This window comes from Struthio camelus, chromosome 1 (assembly GCF_040807025.1).
Source record: "Struthio camelus isolate bStrCam1 chromosome 1, bStrCam1.hap1, whole genome shotgun sequence".
NCBI lineage: Eukaryota > Metazoa > Chordata > Aves > Struthioniformes > Struthionidae > Struthio > Struthio camelus.
Window position 1 is genome coordinate 79,534,978 of NC_090942.1, and position 22,886 is coordinate 79,557,863.

At 40.5% G+C, this 22,886-nt stretch overlaps 1 protein-coding gene across 10 annotated transcripts in view; it reads right to left on the minus strand.

Annotated features, from left to right (window-relative positions):
• Positions 1 to 1,714: 1,714 nt before the first annotated feature.
• KIAA0930 (KIAA0930 ortholog) overlaps positions 1,715 to 22,886 on the minus strand; it is a 91,461-nt gene continuing 70,289 nt past the window's right edge. For all 10 annotated transcript variants that reach the window (XM_068951872.1, XM_068951864.1, XM_068951932.1 and 7 more), the window contains 7 exons: positions 22,030 to 22,107; positions 18,054 to 18,155; positions 17,458 to 17,598; positions 15,432 to 15,626; positions 13,032 to 13,194; positions 10,073 to 10,228; positions 1,715 to 7,035 (listed from right to left, as the gene is read on the minus strand). In XM_068951872.1, coding sequence (XP_068807973.1) covers positions 6,995 to 7,035; positions 10,073 to 10,228; positions 13,032 to 13,194; positions 15,432 to 15,626; positions 17,458 to 17,598; positions 18,054 to 18,155; positions 22,030 to 22,107 — 876 coding nt within the window. In that variant the 3' untranslated portion in view covers positions 1,715 to 6,994. The remainder of the gene's footprint in view (positions 7,036 to 10,072; positions 10,229 to 13,031; positions 13,195 to 15,431; positions 15,627 to 17,457; positions 17,599 to 18,053; positions 18,156 to 22,029; positions 22,108 to 22,886) is intronic.

The window sequence follows — 22,886 nt, forward strand, 5'->3', positions numbered from 1 at the left end:
CCCCAGCTCTGGGGCTGGCTGATTTGATCTTCTGCAGCGGAGCTGCAGCAGAGGAGGGGAGAATTCAAATCCATGTTGTGCATGCAAACACATCTGTCTTGTCTGAACAACAAAATGGATCATCTGCCTTGGTTTTCACACCGCTCTCCCAACCAACATTAACCTTTCCAGGGAAAAACAACTAGCTGGACTCGGGGAGTCGTTTTCTTGTTTAACCCATCACAAATTACTTATTTCCTGAGGTGGGAGTGCTAGATGTGATCTACGCAAGGAACTAAGCTGGGAATGCAATTTGAATTAACCTGTATTTTCTTTGATGTATTTTAATACATTTTCATTACTGAGTAGCATCTGCTATTCCCAGATTCTCATTTATACTGTTATGAAAAATGAGAATCAGACCCACAGTCCTCCTGCATTTTACTCTTTTGCTTTCTGCAAACTGTTACTACAAGTTTCAGGAACAACGTTTCTGACAGGAGTATACAAGTACAGTAACTATTTGCTACCAGAGATACGTCTTTTTCTTCAATCTGCAAACTACGATTTTACCTTGTATTTAACTCTGGCTATTAAACGACATCGGAGCAAGACAAACTCACCTACCAAGCAACATTACAGTATTTGAGAGTGTCTCTCCAGATGAGGACAGGCAAGATGCACATACTCCGGGAGGAAAGGACATTAAAGTTAACTTGTCGCCCCAGAGCAGGGGCTCTTTGGAACAAGATTACTGCCACTTTGTCAAAACAACCATTTCAGTATATTCCTGAGGTTCATTACTTAAAATGGTGTGGTGAAAGCATTGCAAAGATGTACCTGGCAGTCCTCTGTCGCACCCACACTTGGATTAAAGAACAAAACAAAACAAACATCTTTTTCTAGCAATCTAACTCATATTGAAAGACCATTATAAACTAGTGAGCTTTATTACCATGATTTGTGAGCTTCCGCTGCTCTCTGTCTTTTGTGTCGTTCCAAATAATGCTTCCTCCACTCTGGCTGCCCTCAAAACCTTTCATTTTAAAGCATTCAAGTGAAATCACACTGTTAGTTTCTAATTGGCATTTTAGTACTTTCCAACCAGTTGAGATACATTTCCGTTTGCACATGCATGCCCTGAGTAACACTGCCAATTTGCTCGAAAAAACACATGAAGAGCTAAAGTGCCCTATGTTCTCCTCTTACTAGTCTCTGATTTTCCATTTTGCCTGGCATATCACTGTTCCCCAAGCTATCATACATTGCTTAGCGCAGATGTGACAGCGCACACTGGTTTGCAAGATAGTCCTGGTCTGCAGTTTTTTGAAATGGAATTGACAGCAAGGCAGCAAGTCATCTCATACCCAACTGGAGATGTATGTTTAACACAGGCTACATTTTGACCATTTCTTACCTAAAACAAACAATCCCCTGAACAATCCTACTGTAAAGTGATAGTCACAAAAATGAAGGAGAGAGAGGAGGTAGTACCTTGCAAGTCTTGATACCAAAACTAATACAAAGTTGGTAAATAAAGTTTAATGTTATATAAATAGTTAGCTAAGCAGTAATCTCATTTTAACAATGTTACAGAAACCCGTATCGATGTTTTTCTTAAATTTATCAGGAAGAAATCATTACAGCTATCAGCCTCAACATTATACTCTACATGAACCTAGATGTTAATGGCTGCATAATTAAGTTCAAAAGAAAACACATATCAGTTTAGAAGGACTTTTTTTAATGCCAGCATTTAATGGGGGGGAAAAAAAAAACCCAAAAGCCTTTTAAAACCAATTCAGGAGTACATTGACCTTTAACTTCTTTCCCTTTATACAAGGCGTAGTTGGCAGAGGCTGATCATTAAAAGATTCAGCAAGCATCATCAGAAAGTTGGGCTTTGCTCAAAGGGCCACAGAGTGCTATTCCAATGCTTAGGCTTGCCACCAGCCGATAATACATTCAAACTCAAACACCACCAGGCACAAATGGAAATAAACTACTAGTAAAATGGTAACAATAATAATATACTATTAACAAAACTCATGGTCATTTAAGAGGTCTGTTTACTGGCTGCAGGGTCCAACACTTTCTTTGCTGCTGCCACACGTAAAGTCAATTCCATTTTTGGTGCACAAAGGTTCTCTTTGCTTGTTGTTCAGAGGGCTCAGGATAGGGTCAGCATAGTTTTCAACTGATCATCTTTAATCAACACTGATGATCAAGGAGGCCAAAAAAACCCCAAGCAAACCATGCAACATGTGCATAATCATTTATATTATTACACAGAGAACATTAAACATTGTAACCTGCTTGCAGCCTTGTATTATCTTGACCAAGCATCCATACAGTTACATTCTGGTGTAAAACACTGTTCCACTTAATGTTTGGTGTAACAGCTACTTACTGAACAATATTTTTACCTGGATTCTACTGCACCTGTTTTTGACACAGAACTTCTGTATACCAACGCCACACACTTTTTTCAGTCATAACTCACAAAACAAGATAAGGCGTTTGCAGATATCTGACTGCTATGATCACAATAAATCCATTTTCCAGAGCTTTTAGTGAACTTTGGAGACCACGAGAATTTGTCTAGCGTGAAGGGCGAGTCCAGGGGAGACAGTCAGTTCTTCCAGGAATTCTAAAATTTGTCATTTCTCGATGCTGCTATACACAATATAGAGTTTAAGAGTACTTGAGCTCTTTCCTGAATAAAAATTTGTTCTTAAACCCTACTGGATAACAACAGGGCTTAGGCACTTCTGAACATTTTATCTGTCTTTAACAAGGGGAAGCTTTAGGCTACAAAATATAGGACAGGCGATCATCTAGAAAGTGAAAAATTAGTGATCGGCAAGAAGCAGTTTGATAGTTGAAAAGTGTATTTTAAGTGGACTTCACATCCATACAGAACTTCAGTGACTAGAATGGGATTCTGTACACGAGGGTCTGCCAGCAGAGATCTTGTTCGCAGAGCCAAGGACTTGACTTTAAATTATAACTTGGTATAAGAATATACTTTGGGAAAACCGTTTTACTGTGAAAAGTCACCCTTGGAAACAACTCTCTTATCAGCAAAAGCGCACGGCGCCCAGAAATGGAAAACCGTTGAGTAACAGTGATCCACATCCCAACATGCTCAAGCCTTGTAAACAACGAAAACCAAGGGAATAAAAAGCGAAGGAACACAAACCGGATTGGCAGCCAAGACAGCTGAAAGATTTGTTACATTTCTAAAAATGGCTTCTTTTAAAAGGAGACTTGGAACCCATCCTGCGCTGGCTGGCAATGAGAGAATGCAATTTCACATACACTGTGGTCTCTAAGGCAGAGCAATAATCTGCTAATACAAAATAATTGATTTAAGAGTTTTTCTTTAAAAAATAACAAAAAAAACCAAATAGGCTTTTTACTTGTTAAATTGATAGCAGTGAAAAATCTGTCAAGGTTGAAAAGATTTACAGCCTTGCGTCTGACATCTGTCAATACACATCATCTGTGGCTAGTTCAAGCAGTAAGCCTCAGACCTCCAGAGAAAGCAAATAGGCAGAAGGATGGAAGAAATTAACTCAGCGTGAGATGTGGTGGGATTCTGTAAACAAATAAAGCTGCTCTGTAAAGCTTCCTAGATTTGTTAACCGTGGTGCTTTCTCATAAGGAACTCTTGTCAAGCATCAATATACCTAGTGAAACTTGCTGCTGCTTCAACAGTCAAGACATCGACTACTACACTTTGTTACGTCTTTATGGCATGCAGAACACTCCAGTTTATTTCTCAGCAATTCGTTAAGTGGCCAATAGAGGCTCAGATCTATTCGTTTACTGCTTAGGAACTACAGAATGAGAAAACCCTCCAAATTAAAAAGGTCAGAAGTTTCTAACATTCCCTTTTCTTTTTTGGTATAGTGCAATGGCATGCTAAGGGTCTAGCTGTGCCATCTTCAAGCAGGCAAAACTTCTACTATCTTCCCCGTGAATCTGTCTGTATGAGGACAATAAATTATAACTCTAGGGTTTACTTAAAAGTAAAACAAAACTTTTTTTTTTTTTTTTTTACACTTGTTAACAGAAGCGATCAATAGGGGCGATAACTAAAAGTATCTATTTCAGCTGTTTAGAGAGGAGATATCTGGGAATCTGGTACATCTACTTACTTCTTAAAAGCACTATTGACATTCAGTAGACTTCCTGATCTCTTACTTCCTATGGATGTCCATCTGGGCATACTGGTAGCCAGCCCATTTCTACTAAATGAAGTGAGGCTGCAAGGTATCCATAGCAAGATAAAATAAATCAACTAACTCTCTTTAGGCCTCTTATATCACAGCCCTTCAAAAACTAGACATCACCAAAATTCATCCATGTAGATATAACAGAGCACAGAACATGCTGCATAACGGATGCGGGATTTGCACTGTACTTTTTGTAATGTTGCCTTTACAATAACGTACTATTTTGGACTCTTTCTTCATTTGCCATTTACTCTGAAGCCTTATGCAATACAACCTGGTCAGGATTTCAGATCACAGGAAATCAAGCTACCTAAACTTACTTGTGTGGACACCAAGAAAGCATTAAAAAAAAAAAATCACTGCTGTAGATGGAACAGTATTCAAGTTCCTATTGCTCAGGCTCTGATTTGGATATATTTCCTTTTTATGTTTGCTATTCCTCTGGCTCCTTGACTAAAAAGTATCAATTGCTAGTAGTAGTGAAAATATTAACTTCTCTCCCTTCCCTCCCCAATGAATACGTAAAGGAAAACTGCAATGATTTGCTCAGCCCAGCAGTATCAAAGTGCAGAAAGTGACCGGCTAAGAGTAGGACTGGAAAAGGGTCATCTTCTAGCTGAACATTGGTTTAATCCTTGGCATGGACACTGGGAGAGGGAGTACACAGGGAGAGTATTTGTACTGTCTGACATTGAACATATTACCTAGGATCTCAGGTAAGCCCTTAGACTGTCTCTACGGTTTCCTGAGAGGGCACTTCAGCTCTGATTTAGTATTCAACCTCTCTCTCCCTGGATTCGGTAGGAAGCCTAGGCACCCAAATTACATGCCTCAAGTTAGACAGCGCAACACGCACACATGCTCCCCAAGGAGCAAAGTGCAAAGTCTGCCACGTGAACAGCCGCTGTGCTGGTAAGGCCAAAGAGAACACTTTTCTAGTGCTGCTGCAAACTTATCTGAAGCAAGCTAAAAACTGGTCCGCTGTCCCTGTCACGCACTCATGCTGCCGGTGTAAGAAATGCCATTACTCTGCATGATGGCGACTGCTTCCAGGCCTAACCTCAAATTAAAAAAAAGACCTCCTTACCATTCTGGATTCATCATGCTGGGCTGAATGATAAAGTTAGCCTACCTTTATGCTGAAGTGAAGCTATTTCCTGGAACCTGGCCAGAAGAAAAAAGCAGAAAGTCCTATTTGAGAGGTTAAGCCACGAGATGCTATGGAGAGAATTATAACAAAGCACTTTGGAAGTGGTTGGGTATAAGGGATACAAAAGATCCAGGCTCAGAGCACATGCCATCTTGGTAACTGTGGTGCCAGGGTAGAGCTTAGGTGCTAACAATCTGAAAAGTGACAAAAATTGCATCTTCACTCCCTCCACAGGTCGCCTTTGTGCGTATATTAGAGCCTCACATGCCCTAAGTGACATGCTACCCTACCCTTTGCTGTGCCACTTAAGCACTTGTAAATAAACTGAAGTATTGACAGGCTCCCATATCAATACAGTTAGTCAGATCGCAGCAGTCTCTGTACTTATTCAGTATTTAGCTTTCAGATGTCAAGGACAGCAGAGTCCCACTATTTAGAGAGAACTGCATTTTACCTACTGTAAACATTTTTCGCCTGAGAGCTCCTGACACACAATTCCAAACCTCCCATTATGCTATTTTTAGTCACTTTTCAGAGCCGAATCCCATTTAAATCTTTTGTCTTTAAAGAAAACCCTTTGTGCTTCAGCACATAACAGTACAGAGAAGCGTCCCCAGGAAATGAAGCATCTGGGAAAGTTGCCCAAACGTTAATCAGCTCTCGTGCCCTCCTTAGCTACAAACATTACTGGAAGGACACCTTTACTTACTCTGATATCCTGTGCATGCAGGAAGATGTTGGTAATTGGCAAGGTTTTTAGTTTTTTGAGTTCAGTTACAGCCTCCTGCTTTTCCACTTTAGATTTCAGCTCAGATCGACTCAACTAACAGAGATAAGCAGCAGTAGTACGGGATATGAACCTCAGCTTTACTATAGCAGCACATTTTAGCCGTCTTCCCATTGGCTCATTTTCTTAGACAGTTCTTGAGGATGAAAATGTTGCTGTTCTTTGGTAGATACAGAAATCTGTCAGCAGAGTTCACCTGTCCTACTAACACTGACATACAAACAAATGGGAACATTTTAAGCACGTTTTAAGCTCCAGCCTGACCCACTGCACGTACCAAAATGGCAATGTATCTTTGTAGCATCTTTTTCCTTTACCTTCCACAGTAGTAAACTATTCTCTCATCCCTTTAATCCCAACATGCACGCACACGCGCGCCCACACGCACATTAAGCCAATCCAACAAGGAGAGTACGGGCAGGAGTCTGTGGAACGATGTTCATTAGCACATCATTACGAAATTCTCAAGTTGTTTCCCTCAAAGAATATAAAGTTCAACACATTCTGTACATGTTGTTGGTTTCTTAGTTATAAAGTAAACACAGTAACAAACTGTTCATAAAGCATCGATTCGTTTTAAACACAGCCCCTTCTTGTTTTGTTTTTCTGAAAGTCCTCTTCCAGTCAGAAACACTGAAGTGATGTACTGCAAGTGTGCAGACGGTGTATGACAGCAGAGGAAGGAAGAAAGAGGCACTTTTGTTTGGCTGGTATTCTTTGACTTCCCTTTTTCCTGTGGAGGTTCGTGTTCCTGACACTAGATGGTAGTGCTATCACAGAAAACCGCTGTGGTTAGGCACTTGGCAACAAGGCTCCAAGGCAGTGCCCCGCTCTCTGCTATGTCATCAGAATTGGTTTCTGCCGCACTTCCAGGATATCTAGGCAAGAGAGGGGGGGGGGGGGGGGGGGGGGGAAACAAAATAAAGCCAGTAAATTCAGGGGGCCCTTGAAAGTAAGATAGTAATCGGAGTTGCAATTCATCTCTTGTTACACCACTAAAGGACTTTAAAACATAACTAGCACGGGACTGGGCGTATTAATAAAGCCCATTCTAATTGCCCCCAAGCTGCATCCTAGCTAAGAGATGGTAAATCACAAACATATGCCATCACATAGAGATGACGGCTGATCTACTAGGTATTATTCATGCTGGGATGAAACAGCATGTGCCAGATGTGGAGAGCAGAGGGATCTTTCAGAGAAATGAGTGGAAGTGCCATCACAGGAGAGACCATGGATTCTTTTCTTCATGAACGGAGAAACACACCTCACCCAAGATCCTTAAAGAGTTTTTGGCTCTGAAGATCTGGACACAAGCAATTCAACTGTTTCATGCCTTTTTTAGCCTGAAGCCTAAATTTCTGTGCTCAAAAGGCTGCCATGAAAACATTTTTCTGTTGCTTCTGGCTACAGTAAGCCTTCAGCTCTGTATTGTCTAAATACAATACAGGATGAACCTTTAAAACACCTATCATAATCATAGGCATCTTTTTCAAATGTGGATAGTGAAACCAGCTTGCTGGCACTGCAGTATGCAAAAATATCTGGAAACCAGGCTGCCAGGACCTTTTTCAGGCTACACAGAGAATAAGGAACATGGAAAAAGCAAGCACATACTATAGAGCAAAGTTAATGACTTATGTCTTAAGAGGCAGATCACATATACCTGCACAAAGAGGAGTATGACAGGAGTAAAAATTGATCCACAGTCCTAGAGAGCTCTAGCTGTATTTGTAAAGAACGAAGCATGGACATACTGGAGCAAGCCCAACAAAGGGTCACCAATATGATTAAGGAGTTGGACCACCTAGGAAATCTTATCAATATGCACATATTCCAGACGTTTTTAAATGTACTTCAATCACTGTCTCTAGGATTTTAATTTCTTAGTATCAGCCAGAGAGATGAACATCTTTCCCACTCACCCTGACCCACACGAAACGCTCCCCCTTCTGAAAAGCTTTCACTGGCACAAATGTATTAATTACAAAAAGGCTTTGAAAATAGGTTCCACCCAAAGGGCCAAGCTAAAGCAATGCTGGTAGTGGAAAAAAACGCGGATTTTAATCCGCCTTAGGGCCCAGACATTTTTATGCCCTCTTTTGTGCATCTCTATGCACTCAGACACCTGCAACCATGTGTTAAACCCATTAAGTCTCAGAAAGGGCGTTCAAGCAAAAAGCAAATATTTGAGCATGGAGGCATTTATGCCACCCACTTGAGCAAGTCTTAAATGCCAGCAGGAACAATACATCTTCTGTGACCTCCAAAAGGCCTGTGGTGAGAGAACGAGCGAGTGCGCGTGATAACTCTAGCTCCACAGCTGAAAGAATATCGACAGAACTATCTTAAGGAATAATTATGTATTCTGCTGAAACATTGTTCAAAGTCAACCCCTAATTATACAGGATCAACTTTTACTGGAATCTGCTTTTTTTTAATTTGAAATCAATCCCATATACAGTGAAGGGGCAAATGATGTAGAAACATCTCTGCTATGTGTAATTTCCACTTCTGTCTTACCAGCTACAGTTTCCTTTTCTGTAGGGTAGGAACGAATCTACTTTTGCAGAAGGCTTTGAGACCTCAGCCTGCAAATGAGGACAAGACTGCAAACTATTACTATTACACTAGCACAGTACAACTTACGATATTAACGGCACACCCACACTACCTTCCTATCTCTTTCAGCAGCAGATTAACCTCTTTAAATAACGACAGATTCCCCAAGATCTTCTTTCCTCTAGGCTATCTTTCAGCAACAGCCTAGTAATAACCACTTTATAATAGGTTGGTTTCATTTTCAGGTGAATTCTTTTTTTTAGACCCAGACAAGAAAAAGAATGCACTAGGCAAAAGCCCACAGTCTAGATAAACCTATTTAGAAGTTACCTTACCTGCTGGATGGGAACAGAAGGAAAGAAATTTCTTAGAGAAAGTAACAGTTACAAGGATCTTCCAAGGTCACAGCTAGGACTTCAAGCAGTTTTTGGATCATAACTTTATTCCACGGTATTCCAGTCTAGATTTTGGTGTTCCGCAATGGTTTTGTCTGAGGCACCACTGAGCAGCTGGAGATCAAACATTTTTTCTGCCCAAGATGGCCAATATTTTCAGATAAGGCATTTCAGGGCTTCACTTAAGAAGTATGAATATAGTGCACTAACACTACTAATATCTCTCTGAAAGATATTGCCAGTGCCTTTAGACAGGGGAGAGAATACTTGACCACTGCTGCTTTCTCAGTTCCCAGGAGTAACTCAGAGTCCCACAGGGACCCACATACTGCAATCTGCATCCCTGAAAGGGTAGCGGGTCTGCTGACTGATAAAGTGCGCACAGATCAGTTGTTTTCCCTTGTCCACGTGTATTTGCAGACAGACTAAAGTTATCTGGATGAAAATCAAAGCTTCAGCGCTACCTGCAGATTGTAAAAACCAGCTTATCGTGCTATCCTACCACAACAGATGCAGAGCTGGCCATCATCAACACAGCAATTGCCATCACATAGTACTGGTGCTCCTGAGCAAAAGCAGACGACCAAACTAGACCACCGACATCGGGGACTCTGATTATGCGTGTTACAACTCAAACATCACTACGTCTAATCAGTGACGTTGGATACCTGACAGATTTATAAGCATCAGGATGGGCACTTGGACCAATCCAAGCAACTCTTCACACAGAGCCCAAATTTACAAGTCAAAATTGCCAAAGGAGACCACTCCAAATTCCAGAGTTGCCTTTCCGTAATTCCCTTAATCCAAGGTCTCAGCTGCACCTGTTGCTGTCAGTAGATGGGTTCTTAATTCAGTCATCTTGCAGTCTTGAGAAAGAGGAACTTTTATCTTCCAGTGCTAAGGCTGCCTGGGAGCCTATTGGCTCTATTTATAGGTAATAAATGTTAAAACTCACCCGTTAAAATTCGATGCAATGGCAAAGTGATGTAAGTTAAGTGTGCATAGAGTAGAAAATTTTCATCTGTTCTGTTTAGCTTGAGCCATGAGCCAACCAGAGACCGTCCTGTTCCAGATAAGGATCGCGACCTCAGATTTGTTGCATTGTGCAGATCTGTCAAGAAAGATGACAGCAAGTTTGAAGTGACTGTACTTCCGTGTTTCGTTGGAACACGCAGTGAAAGTTTCCAAAAGTCAAAAAAAGGAGTCTCCCACTTATTTTCTAGAAATAAACGGCATGTAGGTCACTTTTTAAAAATGGGGTAAATCTTGCCCAGCACTTCATTTACCATTTACACTGAAGTTACTGTATCAGCAGCTGGCAGCAGCAGTAAACAGTCAACCTCTAATGGATCAGCCAAGAGGGGGAATAAAGCATTTGCTACCACACTGCACAAGCAGAATCCCCACCCAGCCTTCCTTCACGTACAAAATAGAATATCCCTATAATTAAGTAGTTAGTCATACAGAAATACCCAAATGTAACAGAAGGAAAATTATCTGCCTCTCTTGCAGAGAAAACTGACATCTGCAAGACACGGGGAGAGTTAGCACTAATGAGCCAGTTCGTTGCAGATCTCCGAGCATTCCCCAAGCCAAACCTAGGATCCCCCTCAGCAGTGCTGTTCTTGCCGTAATTACTTTACTGGTCTACAAACATAACTTTTGAAAACCAAGCCCTGACCCATGGTGCTAAAAGCTGATGTCGAAAGAAACATAATTCTGGACCAGAGCGATCCAAGCTCTAGAATTCTTTGTTCAAAAGCAGGGCACGCTTGAACCAAAGAGATCCTAACAAAATAAAAAAAAAGCAGCAGAAGCTACTCTGGCAGCAGGCAGGACAACGCAAGAAGAAAGTTTCATTTTTCCTACTTACCTGCTAGTGCATTAAAGGTATTAAATGCCGTTAAAGGCCAACCAGTCTATGTCCTCTCCTCATACACCACCACAGTGCTCTTGGCCTACTGTTACCAAGTCAGTAGAACCTGACTTTTGTACCTGGAACAAGACCAAGTCTCCTGCTCTGTCACATCTGTACATGGCAAAAGTGAGCTAAGAGGACCATAACAGGCTGTTCCTGCCCACAGCAGGTCTGTCTGGAACAGGGGCAGGTCTGCAGCGGCACTGGCCAGCCCAGGGACACTTCTGGCCTTTAGACAAGCAAGCTATCCTCCACCCATGAGGCCAAGATGCACGAGAGTATCGAGGCTTCTACAGAAAGCCCGTCACTGGCTGGGGACTGAAGTCAACTTCTCCCCTCTTAGAGCAACAAATCTCACCACTGCAAACTCAGGTTTCTAAATTTGTAAAGCAATAAAATTTAGCTACTTCTCCTTTTAGAAATGTTATATTCTTAAACAAATGCAACTTCCTGGCATTAAATGTTAAAATATTCCCCTATTCCTATCAAAAAGTTCAGCTTTGGTAATTCTGCCTGGCTCCATTGCTCAAATTTTAATAAACACAGATTTTTCATAATCGTAGATCGATTGGGTTAAAGGGAATTTTGGAGGTCATCTGGTCCAGCCACCCACTCAGCAACAGCAATAGTACAGTAACAGCAACAACAGTAACACTGAATCATTATTTGTATCTCTTTAGAACCAGGAAAGATAAGGTGAAAACATTTACAGCTGTACGTGAAATCACATTTCTCAGTATTTTTAGATTTTTATTAGCTTACTTTTGTAAATATACTAAAAGGAAAAGAGTGAAAATAATAAGAACGTTCATCATTATGATTAAGGGCATTAGGTTCAGATCCTGCAAAAGAATACCGAGCAAACACTGCCATCCGTAACGGGGGCTGCTGGATAAATGCTTTAAACTCCATCCTGTAATCATGCAACAACTAGGAGAAATGCATCAAAGACAACAGGACTCCACTTGGGAGAGCAGCCTTTCTACCCACACTACCTAGTAACTGATCCAAGCCCTGCCCTTTATCTAGCTAAACATGCTAAAATACATCTCATCTGAAATAACAGATGTTTTGACTAGGCGTATTAAAGGAGAGGTGAGGAATGGTTTTTATTGACAGACTCCTGAGTAAGTTGTAATCAATGTAAGTGAAAACAGAACTTCAATTAAATGTTTTCCTTTAAGCTTGTTTTTTAATGTGCAATTCCTTTTTAGTTAAGCTGGTCCAACAACAATGGATGATACCTTCACTACTGCAAATACAATTTGTGATCATCTGGAAACTACCTTTGTGTTTACCTATTAACATGCCAACAGACAGCTGGATTTGCTGGCTCTTCTACTTTCCTTTTTTTTTTAAACAAGAAAAGCTGTCTGGACTTTGCCAATTGTGAGCTTCTTGCCTTATAAAACTGTAATACAGTTGGATTTATAGACTGTATTCTGAACCCGCCTCAATTTTTGTCTTGTTGGTTGTTTCATACTGAGTAACTAGAATTTGAAGGGAAAGTTGCACAATGGGTTAAATCACTGCATGAATGAATTAATTTATCGGACTCTCTTTTTAGAGAATTGGGAACTGATCCAAAGCCGGTTGAAGTAAATGCCTTTTCAATGACTTTAATCAACTCTGGATCCACTCAGCAAATTCAGAGGACCTGCCCATAACTGTACTCTAAACCAATGCCTTGTGATTTCTGGGAGAGTGCACTTGGACTCTTTCCTACTTATCCTTCTAAAGTTTCTCTCAAAATGCTTCTCCTGTCTAAAAGGAGGAGATTACTTTTACACATACATAGGAATTGTTGGTCTTCAGCTTTGAAAAGGATGCTACACCTATGAGTAACCCCACTTACAGGGCGGCAGAGGCATTTGACTTTCTGTGGAGCAGGGTTTTTCACACTGCAAACCTTTTGGAGAATCCAGCATTGGGATCCCTTTCCATAGCTCTGTCCCCTCTCCAGACAAGTTGGTTTAGCTGATGTTATTTCTCTCACCTCCACCATCATCATCTCTGAAGAATTCCTCACTGTCATTTGCTGAGTGGGATTTCTTCATTTCAGCAATTCGATTTCGGGGCACTTTTCTCTTGAGGGATGGGGAGAAAAAGGATGGGCGATTGTTCCTTTCTGGGGTTGGTGGTGTGCTGAAAGAAGTGACCTGAAAGGGAAATTGAAGAAAAGTTGAAGACTGCTTTGTTTAAAAAAGTTCTACGCTTCCAGTAACAAATAAATCAGTCCCAATATGTGGCACGGGGCAGTCATGTGTGCAAAAATCACAATCATGACCGGACCGGCATCTAGCTGAAAGTTTTATCAGATCAGTCAGTGAAAGAATGCCAGCTGAGCAGTCATCTCAACTTCAAGAAGTTCATCAAGATGAAATATTTTGATAGATCAGCAGCACCCTTAGCTGTGTTGTGAATAATGAAAAGACTTCTCTCTTCAGAGCTGTCACGTGCACATCACAGGGATATATATTCACAAGGATAAAAAATATAGATTAATAACTTGTTTAGGCACCACGAACAACAATCTTATCTTAGTTTTGAATGTTAAAATTCAGAAGACTTAATAGGCTATGAGTACTAGACATGCTAAAGTTGTCTATCTTCATTCCTTTGGTAAACACACAGCAGTTGTTTCCCTGCTTAAAAAGATGCTACATGGGATCACTCCAGAAGCTCACGGTGTTTCTGTGAGGTAGAGCCACAAGGCAACTACTTAACCTACGATGCTGACACAAAAGTGAAGTCAAGGTACAATTATATTATATTTCTCTATAGGTTAGAGGAAAACGAGGCGAAAGGCCACTGATGATTTAGCTAGCCTAAGCCGATGACAAATACAAGCACATAATTGCCTATGGTGAAACAAGTTAGGCATGAAGCTACAGAGAGACCTTCCTTCAGAAGAGCAGCTGGCTCTTGGGTAAACCACAATTAGAGTTGACCAGATCTACTTCAGGGAGAACTTCAAATGAAGTGGTTATGTGCTGTTTTTGCTAGTAATATTTTAAGAGTTTCTTTTCAAATGAGAAAAAAAAACCACCACCACCACCCCAAAACTACTTTGCTAATGGAGATGAGCAACTCCTATCCTATTCTTCTTTCTTCACATAGTTATTTTAACAATTCTGTAATTCTTTCTGGTCTGAGATCTCATACTGCTCATATCTATCCATACAAATAAGGAGGGAAGTGACATGTGAGTGACGACGACAGCCAAGCCTGTCAAGCTCGTGTTGCTCGTGTGAGGATCGCTCCATGTCACCTCTCCGTCGTTGCTACAAAAGCACAGAAGCATTTTACCAATCAAATGATCTTCTCTTTAGTGCACTTGATCTCTAATTTGCTTCTATTTATTTTCATTTATTTCTATTTATTTTTAACTCTGTAGCCATTTCATACCACACATGGAGGGAGAAACCAGTAACGGATAAATCACCATTAAAACCATTACCAGAAGAACAATGATAATACATTATCAAATAAAAACACTGGAAGTCTTGGAGCCAAAAGAGCAGAAAGTTCCTCTAGGCCTGACTTTTCCAGCTTGTAACTATATGGTAGATAGCATCTACATCTAGTTAATGAGCTCTGTGCCGGCAGCTCAGTTTGCCTTTTAGGAAGCCAGAAAAAAAGAGAAAAAAAGCACAGCTTGCACAGACACCTTTGCAAGCAGTCCTGGTGGCCTCCTTTGAATTACGTGGGTTACCTATGTTGTGCAGGAAACCTGACTAGAATCCATCTGTAATTACCCTGCCTGGGTCAGGATACATTCGTACAGGTATTTTCAAGCAGTGTTGCCTAACCCCCATTAACTAGGCAAAATACACTCATTGAAACAACGTTCAGAACTGAAAAAGGGTCAAATCAGCATCTTTGGTATTTTATTGCACTTGTGCTTAAAATTAAACACGTGCTTAAATACTGCATCTAGATCCCTAATTTTTGCTTTAACATTATACAGGCTTTGTAGTGAAGCCATTAATGGCAAAATCTCTTCTCTGCAACGTTTCCTGTGAAGTTTAGCAAACAACCTACATTATATACTAATTCTACATTTCTGGGTAAATCCTATCTTGCATAGAAATGGAATCTATTCATTTTCGTAGAAAACAGGCAGAATCATCGTTTTCTCTGGCATCAACATCACTCTTGTTTCAAGAAAACACTCCTCCATAAGTATCAATCATCCAGTCACCTCTGTATTCAGTATTTGCTCAAGGAAAACTGCAATAAAAATCCATCCACATATACTGAATATATTCAAAACACACAGACAAAACTAAGTTCAGAACCTTGATGTGATTTAATCCCAATGGTCTATCCACTGGTTTTGAAACAAGATATGTTCATGCTTAACTTTAAGTCAATATTTCTGTCTACTACTTACTCTCTCATGCACTGGGGATTCTGGATTTGAATCTTCCTCTGTCCCATATGGCGAAGTGTCACCAGTAGAAACTCTACTCACTGCCATCTCTGCGTGTCCTTTCCCTTGCGGTCCTTTCATTCGGACAAACTCCATGTTGTTATACTTATAAAAGCCAAAAGACATCCTTTGAGCCATTTTAGCTGCAACGCTCACCTACAATGCACCAAGACAGAGAAACACAGGTAACATCCCCATGCTTTAAAAAAATAACATTCTCAAAGCAGTAGTCCAAGTCAAGAGTACAGTAGATAACGATCACTATATTGATCCTTACATAGCATTTTAAGCCACAATCTGTGAAGTGATTTCCAAGACGGAGGCAATTTTACAGATTAAAAAAAGGAGGCTTCAGCTACCCAAATAGAAGCGTTATCCAATTGTGAGCTGAGATAAAGCACCGGTGTCCTGACTTCCACGCAGTGTGGCACACTGGAACACAGGCAGGCACGTGCACAACTCAGCCCGTGCAAGGACACTAGTTTGAGTCTAAAAGCAACAGACACACACACAAGATCCCCCAAACTAGTACAGCACACCGCACAACTCTAGCACTAATTTGTGGTAAGTCAATTCAGACACTTCTGCGTCCGTATTGCCATGCCCAAAGCATAAAGAACCAGTCCCAACACACAGTTCAGCTGCATCACATTGCTCACCACAAAACACCGATAGCCTTTGAACCCTCTCAACAGATGAAAGGACTCAACTTCCAGTTAACATAACTGAACTGAAAACTCAAATGAGAACTGAAAAAAGGAACAGAGCAATATGAGAACAGTCAAGGTTTTGCCTAATGAAATGAGTAGGACTTATGCATTAGTTTCAGCAGTTTATCATCTGAGTGGGCCAAGTTTGCTCATAACATCATTCGTACTGTGTTACTGCAGTAAGAATTAATAAAGACTTCTGAAATCAAACAACCTTCAAAAGTATAGAGAGCTTGACTCTGTTCTGTCAAGAGTGAAAATATAAGCACATCAGATCAAGTTTTGCCTTTGACTGTGATCGAGTATTTAAAGATCTAACAATTCCATTTCATCTAACAAAACAATGTGAAATAGCAGCATGGTCATAAAGGATGTTCCTCAGCTATGAGGTGACATTAACACACCAAATCTTGCCTCTCCACTGCAAAGCTTTCTCCTTATTTAATCTTTAGTGATTCTGCATTCCTGGTACTTTAATAACCCGCCTGCTGATTGTGTGATGCCATAAGGTGATGGTTGAGCACAGAAACAATTTCAGTTTCATGTTCTCTGGAAAAACTGCTAGAAGAGAATGAACTACTTGCATTTAAAAACAAGGAGACGGGGAAATTATTCAGGACCTCTCCTGAAAGGAGAGGGAACAAAGGGAGATGAAGGAGTTCACAGCCACAGTAGATACCAATTTTTGTTTTGTTTTGATCCCTCAGGACTGTTTTCAGAGCAAACTCGGTAGGTTAGCGTTTCTTGCACTCTCAGCTTCAGCACTAAGCACAGAATCCCAAGCTGTAAGCGCTGGCATTTCACGTTTCTATAGGAAAGCAAAGAAAGTTGCTGTCTGTGGCAGTGAAACTACAGAGGCGTTTTGAAAATAACTGGGAATATAAAATGCACTAAAGAAAAAACACATTTTTTATATAAGTTATCAGAATGTGAAGTCTCCCTGTAAAACATTCCCCCTCTGAAGATAATTAAAAATATCCATGACCTTTCAGAAAAACAAAGGGACTCGCAGAACTCCCTTTATTCATATCCATTCCTTTGCCATGCTCTTGGGTTCTTATCAACTTCATTCCTTTTGGTAAACACCAAATTTTTATACTATGATCTGAGCAACCTCAGCTGTCTGAGCCAAAAGCACTAGCTTTCGAGTAACTTTCAAAGCCAAAAAGGATAGGCTACAATGCAGATGATCTAACAGGACAAAAGACTAACAGCTTCAGTAGCACAGAAAAATCGTGGTTAGTGTTTTGTTGCAAACTCTTTCTGAAGGGCCTTACCCTGTTGTCATAGACTTTCTTGAGTGCTTCATAGCGGATGGACCCCTGAAAAATCACCCCTTGGAAGGTGTTGCTTTTGTCACTGGCCACCAGCTCCACACAGACCATTTCTCCTTCTCCCACAGTCATGTCACTGAAAACCTGCCACGGATACAAGATGAAACACTTGAAGGAAAACTGCAGCTGTTAAAGCTCAAACATGTTCAGATTCCCATGATTCTCCTTACGCCCAGGGTAGATACAACGTAAATGAGAGAAAGCAAGGGAGCTGTAGGCTCCACCCCAGACCTTCCAAAAAACATGACTTTCAGGCACTGCTCGCTGCAGAACACACACTGGGTTAAAGCTCTCACAACTAGGCTGTCCTGTTTCAGACCATCATAAAGAAAATGCCAAAATCCAGCTCTAAGTTCAGATTTCAAACCCGTTAACGTAAGAGGAAGGTCAAATAAAATCATCATGGGCTTGGCCCCATAAAAACTCACGGAAGAAAACTCTCTTGGCCAAGAACATTTGTCCAAAAGGTACCTAGCAAGCAACCCGCTCAGGACCGAAGACTAGAACAGGACAAAGCTCTGCTGCAGCAGGAAACTCACCTCTTCAAAACTGTCAATCATGAAGAATATGTTGGGGTAGCTTATCTTTGACTCTTCTCCTTTGCTGTCCATTGGATGCTTGCTAGGAGACGCAAACACTTGCTGAGAAAGATTTTGAAAAAGGTTACATCTGCTCAGCTAAACGTAGCCAGGAATAGGAGGACTGCATATGAGACAAGCAATACCAAAAATCCACAGTCCAACAGTGCTCAATCAGGCACTATTTTGCCTTATGCTAGAGATGCTGGACATCCTGCAGGCAGGGCTGAGCTGGTTTGTGACTACAGCCCGTGCTGCAATAATGAGAGAACCTCCCACTTGTGCCACCAATTGCCTACACAGATATCAAGGGTAGACAGTGCGGAAATCATTGAGTTTTGACATGTAAGCTGCCAAATAGCAGTTGCTCCACAATAGATATCCATGTATATGCCTGACCTCTTACCACACTGTGGTAAAGCTAAGGTCTTCTCCTTCTCATTAACACAGAGAACAACCCTGAGTTGCCTCTAAGTTACTGCAGTGTGCTGCAAAAGTAAAAGCTCACCCAGCAGTAAAGGGATTGTGGGGCAGCTGACCTCATGCTATTTGTTTGTACAGTGAAGTTTGCTGTTGTTGTTTGTTTAGTACCAAAATAAGATCAGCATCACTAAGCAAAGGGACGCGAAGGTCTCATGAGGACCAGTGCTTAATTTTTCATCCCCATCTTCCAGTTCTGTTTCTTTTTCTATCCACTATGCTTCCTGTTACGCTCCCTTCCCTCTGAAGTAATTCCCGATACCCTCTGTTCATCTCACTCTTGAAAACAATCAATACTTAAATAGCTAAAAATGTTTAGTTTTATCATTTCAAGAAGATTAACAAACAGGTAAAACAGGAGAAGTAATCACACCAAGTAACTTTGCTTCCACCTCTCCACTTACAACAGAGCTTTTGATTAAATTGCAGCCACATTTTGTACACTTCCATCATCAGAAACATGCAGAATCTTAGCTCACTGTGAATGTATCAAAATATCTGAATGTCAGGTTTGTGATACACTTGCTACAAAGCATTCAGCATGACATATGACTAAGGGTAGGACATTAGATGTTCATGATAGGGTCGCTTTTCCTTATTTGCACATATGAAACCTACGTGCACATTTAAATATAGATTATTAAAAAAGGAAAGGGTGCTTCAGGACAAGAAGTAGCATTAGTAATTCTAACAAGACTCCTCAAAGATTACATTGCCACCAGTGTATGAAACAAGCACGTCTTCCAGGCATCCTTGTTCCTATGCCATCAAACGTCTAAGAAACCAAACTGATCTTCTTAGACACACCTGAGGAAAAGACAGTTTGTAGAGATCTTATTGTTAGGCCAGGGAAGAATTAGTGTAGCCTGCAAAATAATTTAGGGAAGAGTCAGTCTTTTCTTCTCTGGTTTTGTGTCTTGGGTACTCTGCTGGTGTGAACACAGTAGCTCTGTCATAGCTCTGCAGTAGTATGGCACATTAAATTTCTGAACAGTGTTTCTACCTGCTCAAAACCTGGCTATGCACTGAGACAGGATAATATACACTTTCTAAAACAAGAACAGTCAGAGCAGTAATACAGATCTAAAAAAAGGTGGCGTTTATTCAGTTAAAATGAACAGCCTCAGTGGTGCATGGTACGATGAAAGTGTTCTAATGCAAATATGCTTTCCATGGTATACAGAATTGCTTTGCCCCCCTCCATAAAACAACTTTATAATGTCGAAACGCTATTGGTATGTGCTGATGAATTTTAATGTTTTCTGGGTTTCTCCTGGAAAAGGAGACAAAAAAAAATTTAAAAACAGCCTCACAGTTTGAGCGCCTAGGAATTAGGAACAAAACCTCTCCTTATTTTCAACGTTGCCCATACACTTTGGGCAAGTCTCTTTTCTTCTTCCCACTTCTCAAATCTGCACGCGGTATTTACAGATTACTCTTTCTTAAAGAAATTATGCAAGAATTAACTCAGGGTAAAATTTGGACTTCTTGTACACAGAGTCAATAATGAGAAAGAAAAGGCTTATATCAGTTGTGTAATGTGCTGTCTTAGCAACAACAAAAAGAAGAGAAGTGTTCACCCAATTAATGCAAATTACAAATACAATAATCAGTGTTGCTGGTTTTCCTTGTAGGCAAAACAACAATTGATTTCAAAACAGTAAAACACAATTAAAGGATAGAAAACAGTGGCTTCTTTTAAGAAAACCCACATAAGCAGTTGAATGAGCTAAAGGAATGGACTTATCTGGAAGAAACAGTTTGTGCAACAGGAGCCTTTTAAAATAGAATTTCTGCCAACTGGGAAAAGGTGTTGGAAGACCTGCTGGCAAATGATGGAAGAAGTCTGGGGTTTCCCGTTCCTATCCTATCCGTGCTTATTTTTCAGACTCATCTACGATGCTAAACGCTGTATCAACTGTATGCTAGACATGAGCAAGTGATAAAAGCTTTTGGTGTGGAGATGGAAGGTGTGAGCAGTTTAAGGCATACAAGGCAAGAAGCTCATAAAACAATTGCAAAAAAAAATAAAAATAAAAAAAATCACACAATGGTTTGAGGTTGGGACCTCTGGAGAGCATCTAGTCCAATCCCTCTGCTCAAGCAGGGTCACCTAGAGCAGGTTGCCCAGGACTATGTCCAGACAGCTTTTGAATATCTCCAAGAATGGAGACTCTACAACCTCTCTGGGCAGTCTGTACCGATGTTTGGCCACCCTCGCACTTAAAAAAAAAAAAAAAAAAAAAAAAAGCTTTTTCTTATGTTTACATGAAACTTCCTGTGCTTCAGTTTGTGATCCACTGCCTCTCGTCCTGTCTCCAGGCACCAAAAGATAATCAGCAAGTTGGCTACCATTTAATAGCCCTAACAGTACACATTACAGATTTATCCTGAAGGTTCTTTTTAATCACATGTTAGAAATAGTACCTGCTATTGTTTTTCTCCTATTTTCTACTTTTTTTTTAAATTTACTTGCATCTGAAACAACTTTGAGAGAAGCTGCCATTTTTTCCTCCAAGAAATGATTTAAAGCTATCTTTGTTTGCCACCTTGATACGTATTATTAGAATTATTAGCATTTTGCCAAAACTGGAGAAGAGCTCACAGTAAACTCTGCTGCAGCTCTGAGCACAGCAACAAAAGCACCTGGCTGCTACATCTTGCTTTCAACCAAAAAGTGTCCTCCCTTCTTCCTTCCATCATTTCAAACCGAATCTTTGGGCTAGATAAATGGAAGCATACAGCTAAGAATTTTGTTTTTCACACAGTCAACAACCTCTTAGTCATTGTTTAACGCGCCGTTAAAGGTAAAAAGGTTAATAGTAAGATTTGTATAGGTTTGAAAAAAATTGCATGCATCTCTCTTGCTGCCTTATAGGAAGAACCTTTCCCACATATTCTGTCAAAAGCCCTTATGGAAGAAAGAAGTGAAAAAATGAAGTAGTAAAAGGCACAAGAAATTCAGGATAAGGATAACTGATTGCTCTCTTGATTTCCATTTTCTGGCTGTGCTAATTATTTCTGACCAGTGAGAATATTTTCTTTTCAGGACTAGAAGTCTACCGTTTATTCAGTAGGGATTGTAGCACTCTGACAAGGCTGCTGTCCAATTCACTCTTCTTTTTGTGGGTTTGCCACCCCTACAATTTCAGGTTTACCTTCAGATTGATTAACGGTTAGACATATGTCCCCAATACATTCCTCCCAAATCCAGTAAGAAAAGATGCACTTCTCGAATGCTCAAAAGGCCTTACAATTTTCTGAAAGAGGCTATCAAGCACATTTAGATCCCACATTGAGATAACCAGCACTAGACAAAAACCTGAGCTGCTTCACAAGGATGCATCTGTCTCAGAGAGCAGCCTGAGAACTGCTGCCCTGATTTTGGTATAGTTTTTAGGATTAGATAATCCTGCATGCTAACGTGTAGTCCATAGAAATAACAAGGTAACCTCACCTGAGATTTCTTTTTGTGAATGTGAATATCTCCTCCATCCGATCGTGTGCACACAGCACAAGTCACCACATAATCCAGCTGAAACAGAGCACCAGATAGAGAAATGAAGGTGTAGAGTTAAAACACATTCAAGTGCACGAGGCAGAACATATCCTGCCTTCGTTTTTCTCAGCTCTCTGGCTAAGAAGTATGTTCTAATACCGCTATTTTCTTTTTTCTACCCCCTATACCGAAACTCCTACTGTTTTCTTAACAGCCAAGAGGCCTATATTTGTTTATTAATGCAGCAACACTAAACCCTTTCACAAAAAAAGATGCTTGCTGGGGTGCACAACCCATAGGTAAAGAAGCTCCTGTCAGTATTCTTTATTGGTCAGCTGGGGGAATAAGCATGACACACAGACTTTTAAAGGGAGAAATGGAAAATGTCACCTGCCTAGGAAAAGAGAAAAAGGGAAACTAATGAACAACACAAGCAACACATTAGACAGATCAGAAGCCATCAGAATAGCCTACCAAACAACCAGAGAAAACATATGGATATGGAACAAGCGTGATCATTCTGGACCGCAATGCCCAGCTGTAATAGCATCTCCAAATTCTGACTGCAGCAAAATGATTCTGTTTTTATTCAGCAACAATTATTGGTGGAAACTACTCTCTGCAGAAAAGCTTTGGGAGGGAGGAGAAAAGAAAAAAATAATTTCTTCTCCAGGATGTGTGCAATAAGCCAATGGTCTCATATTTTGAGATCATAATCAACAAAACTTATAACAGATCTGGAATGACTGCAGTAATAATCAGCTTCCCCAAGCACCAATGTAACAAAGTAACTGAACAATCCATGAGTTAATTAA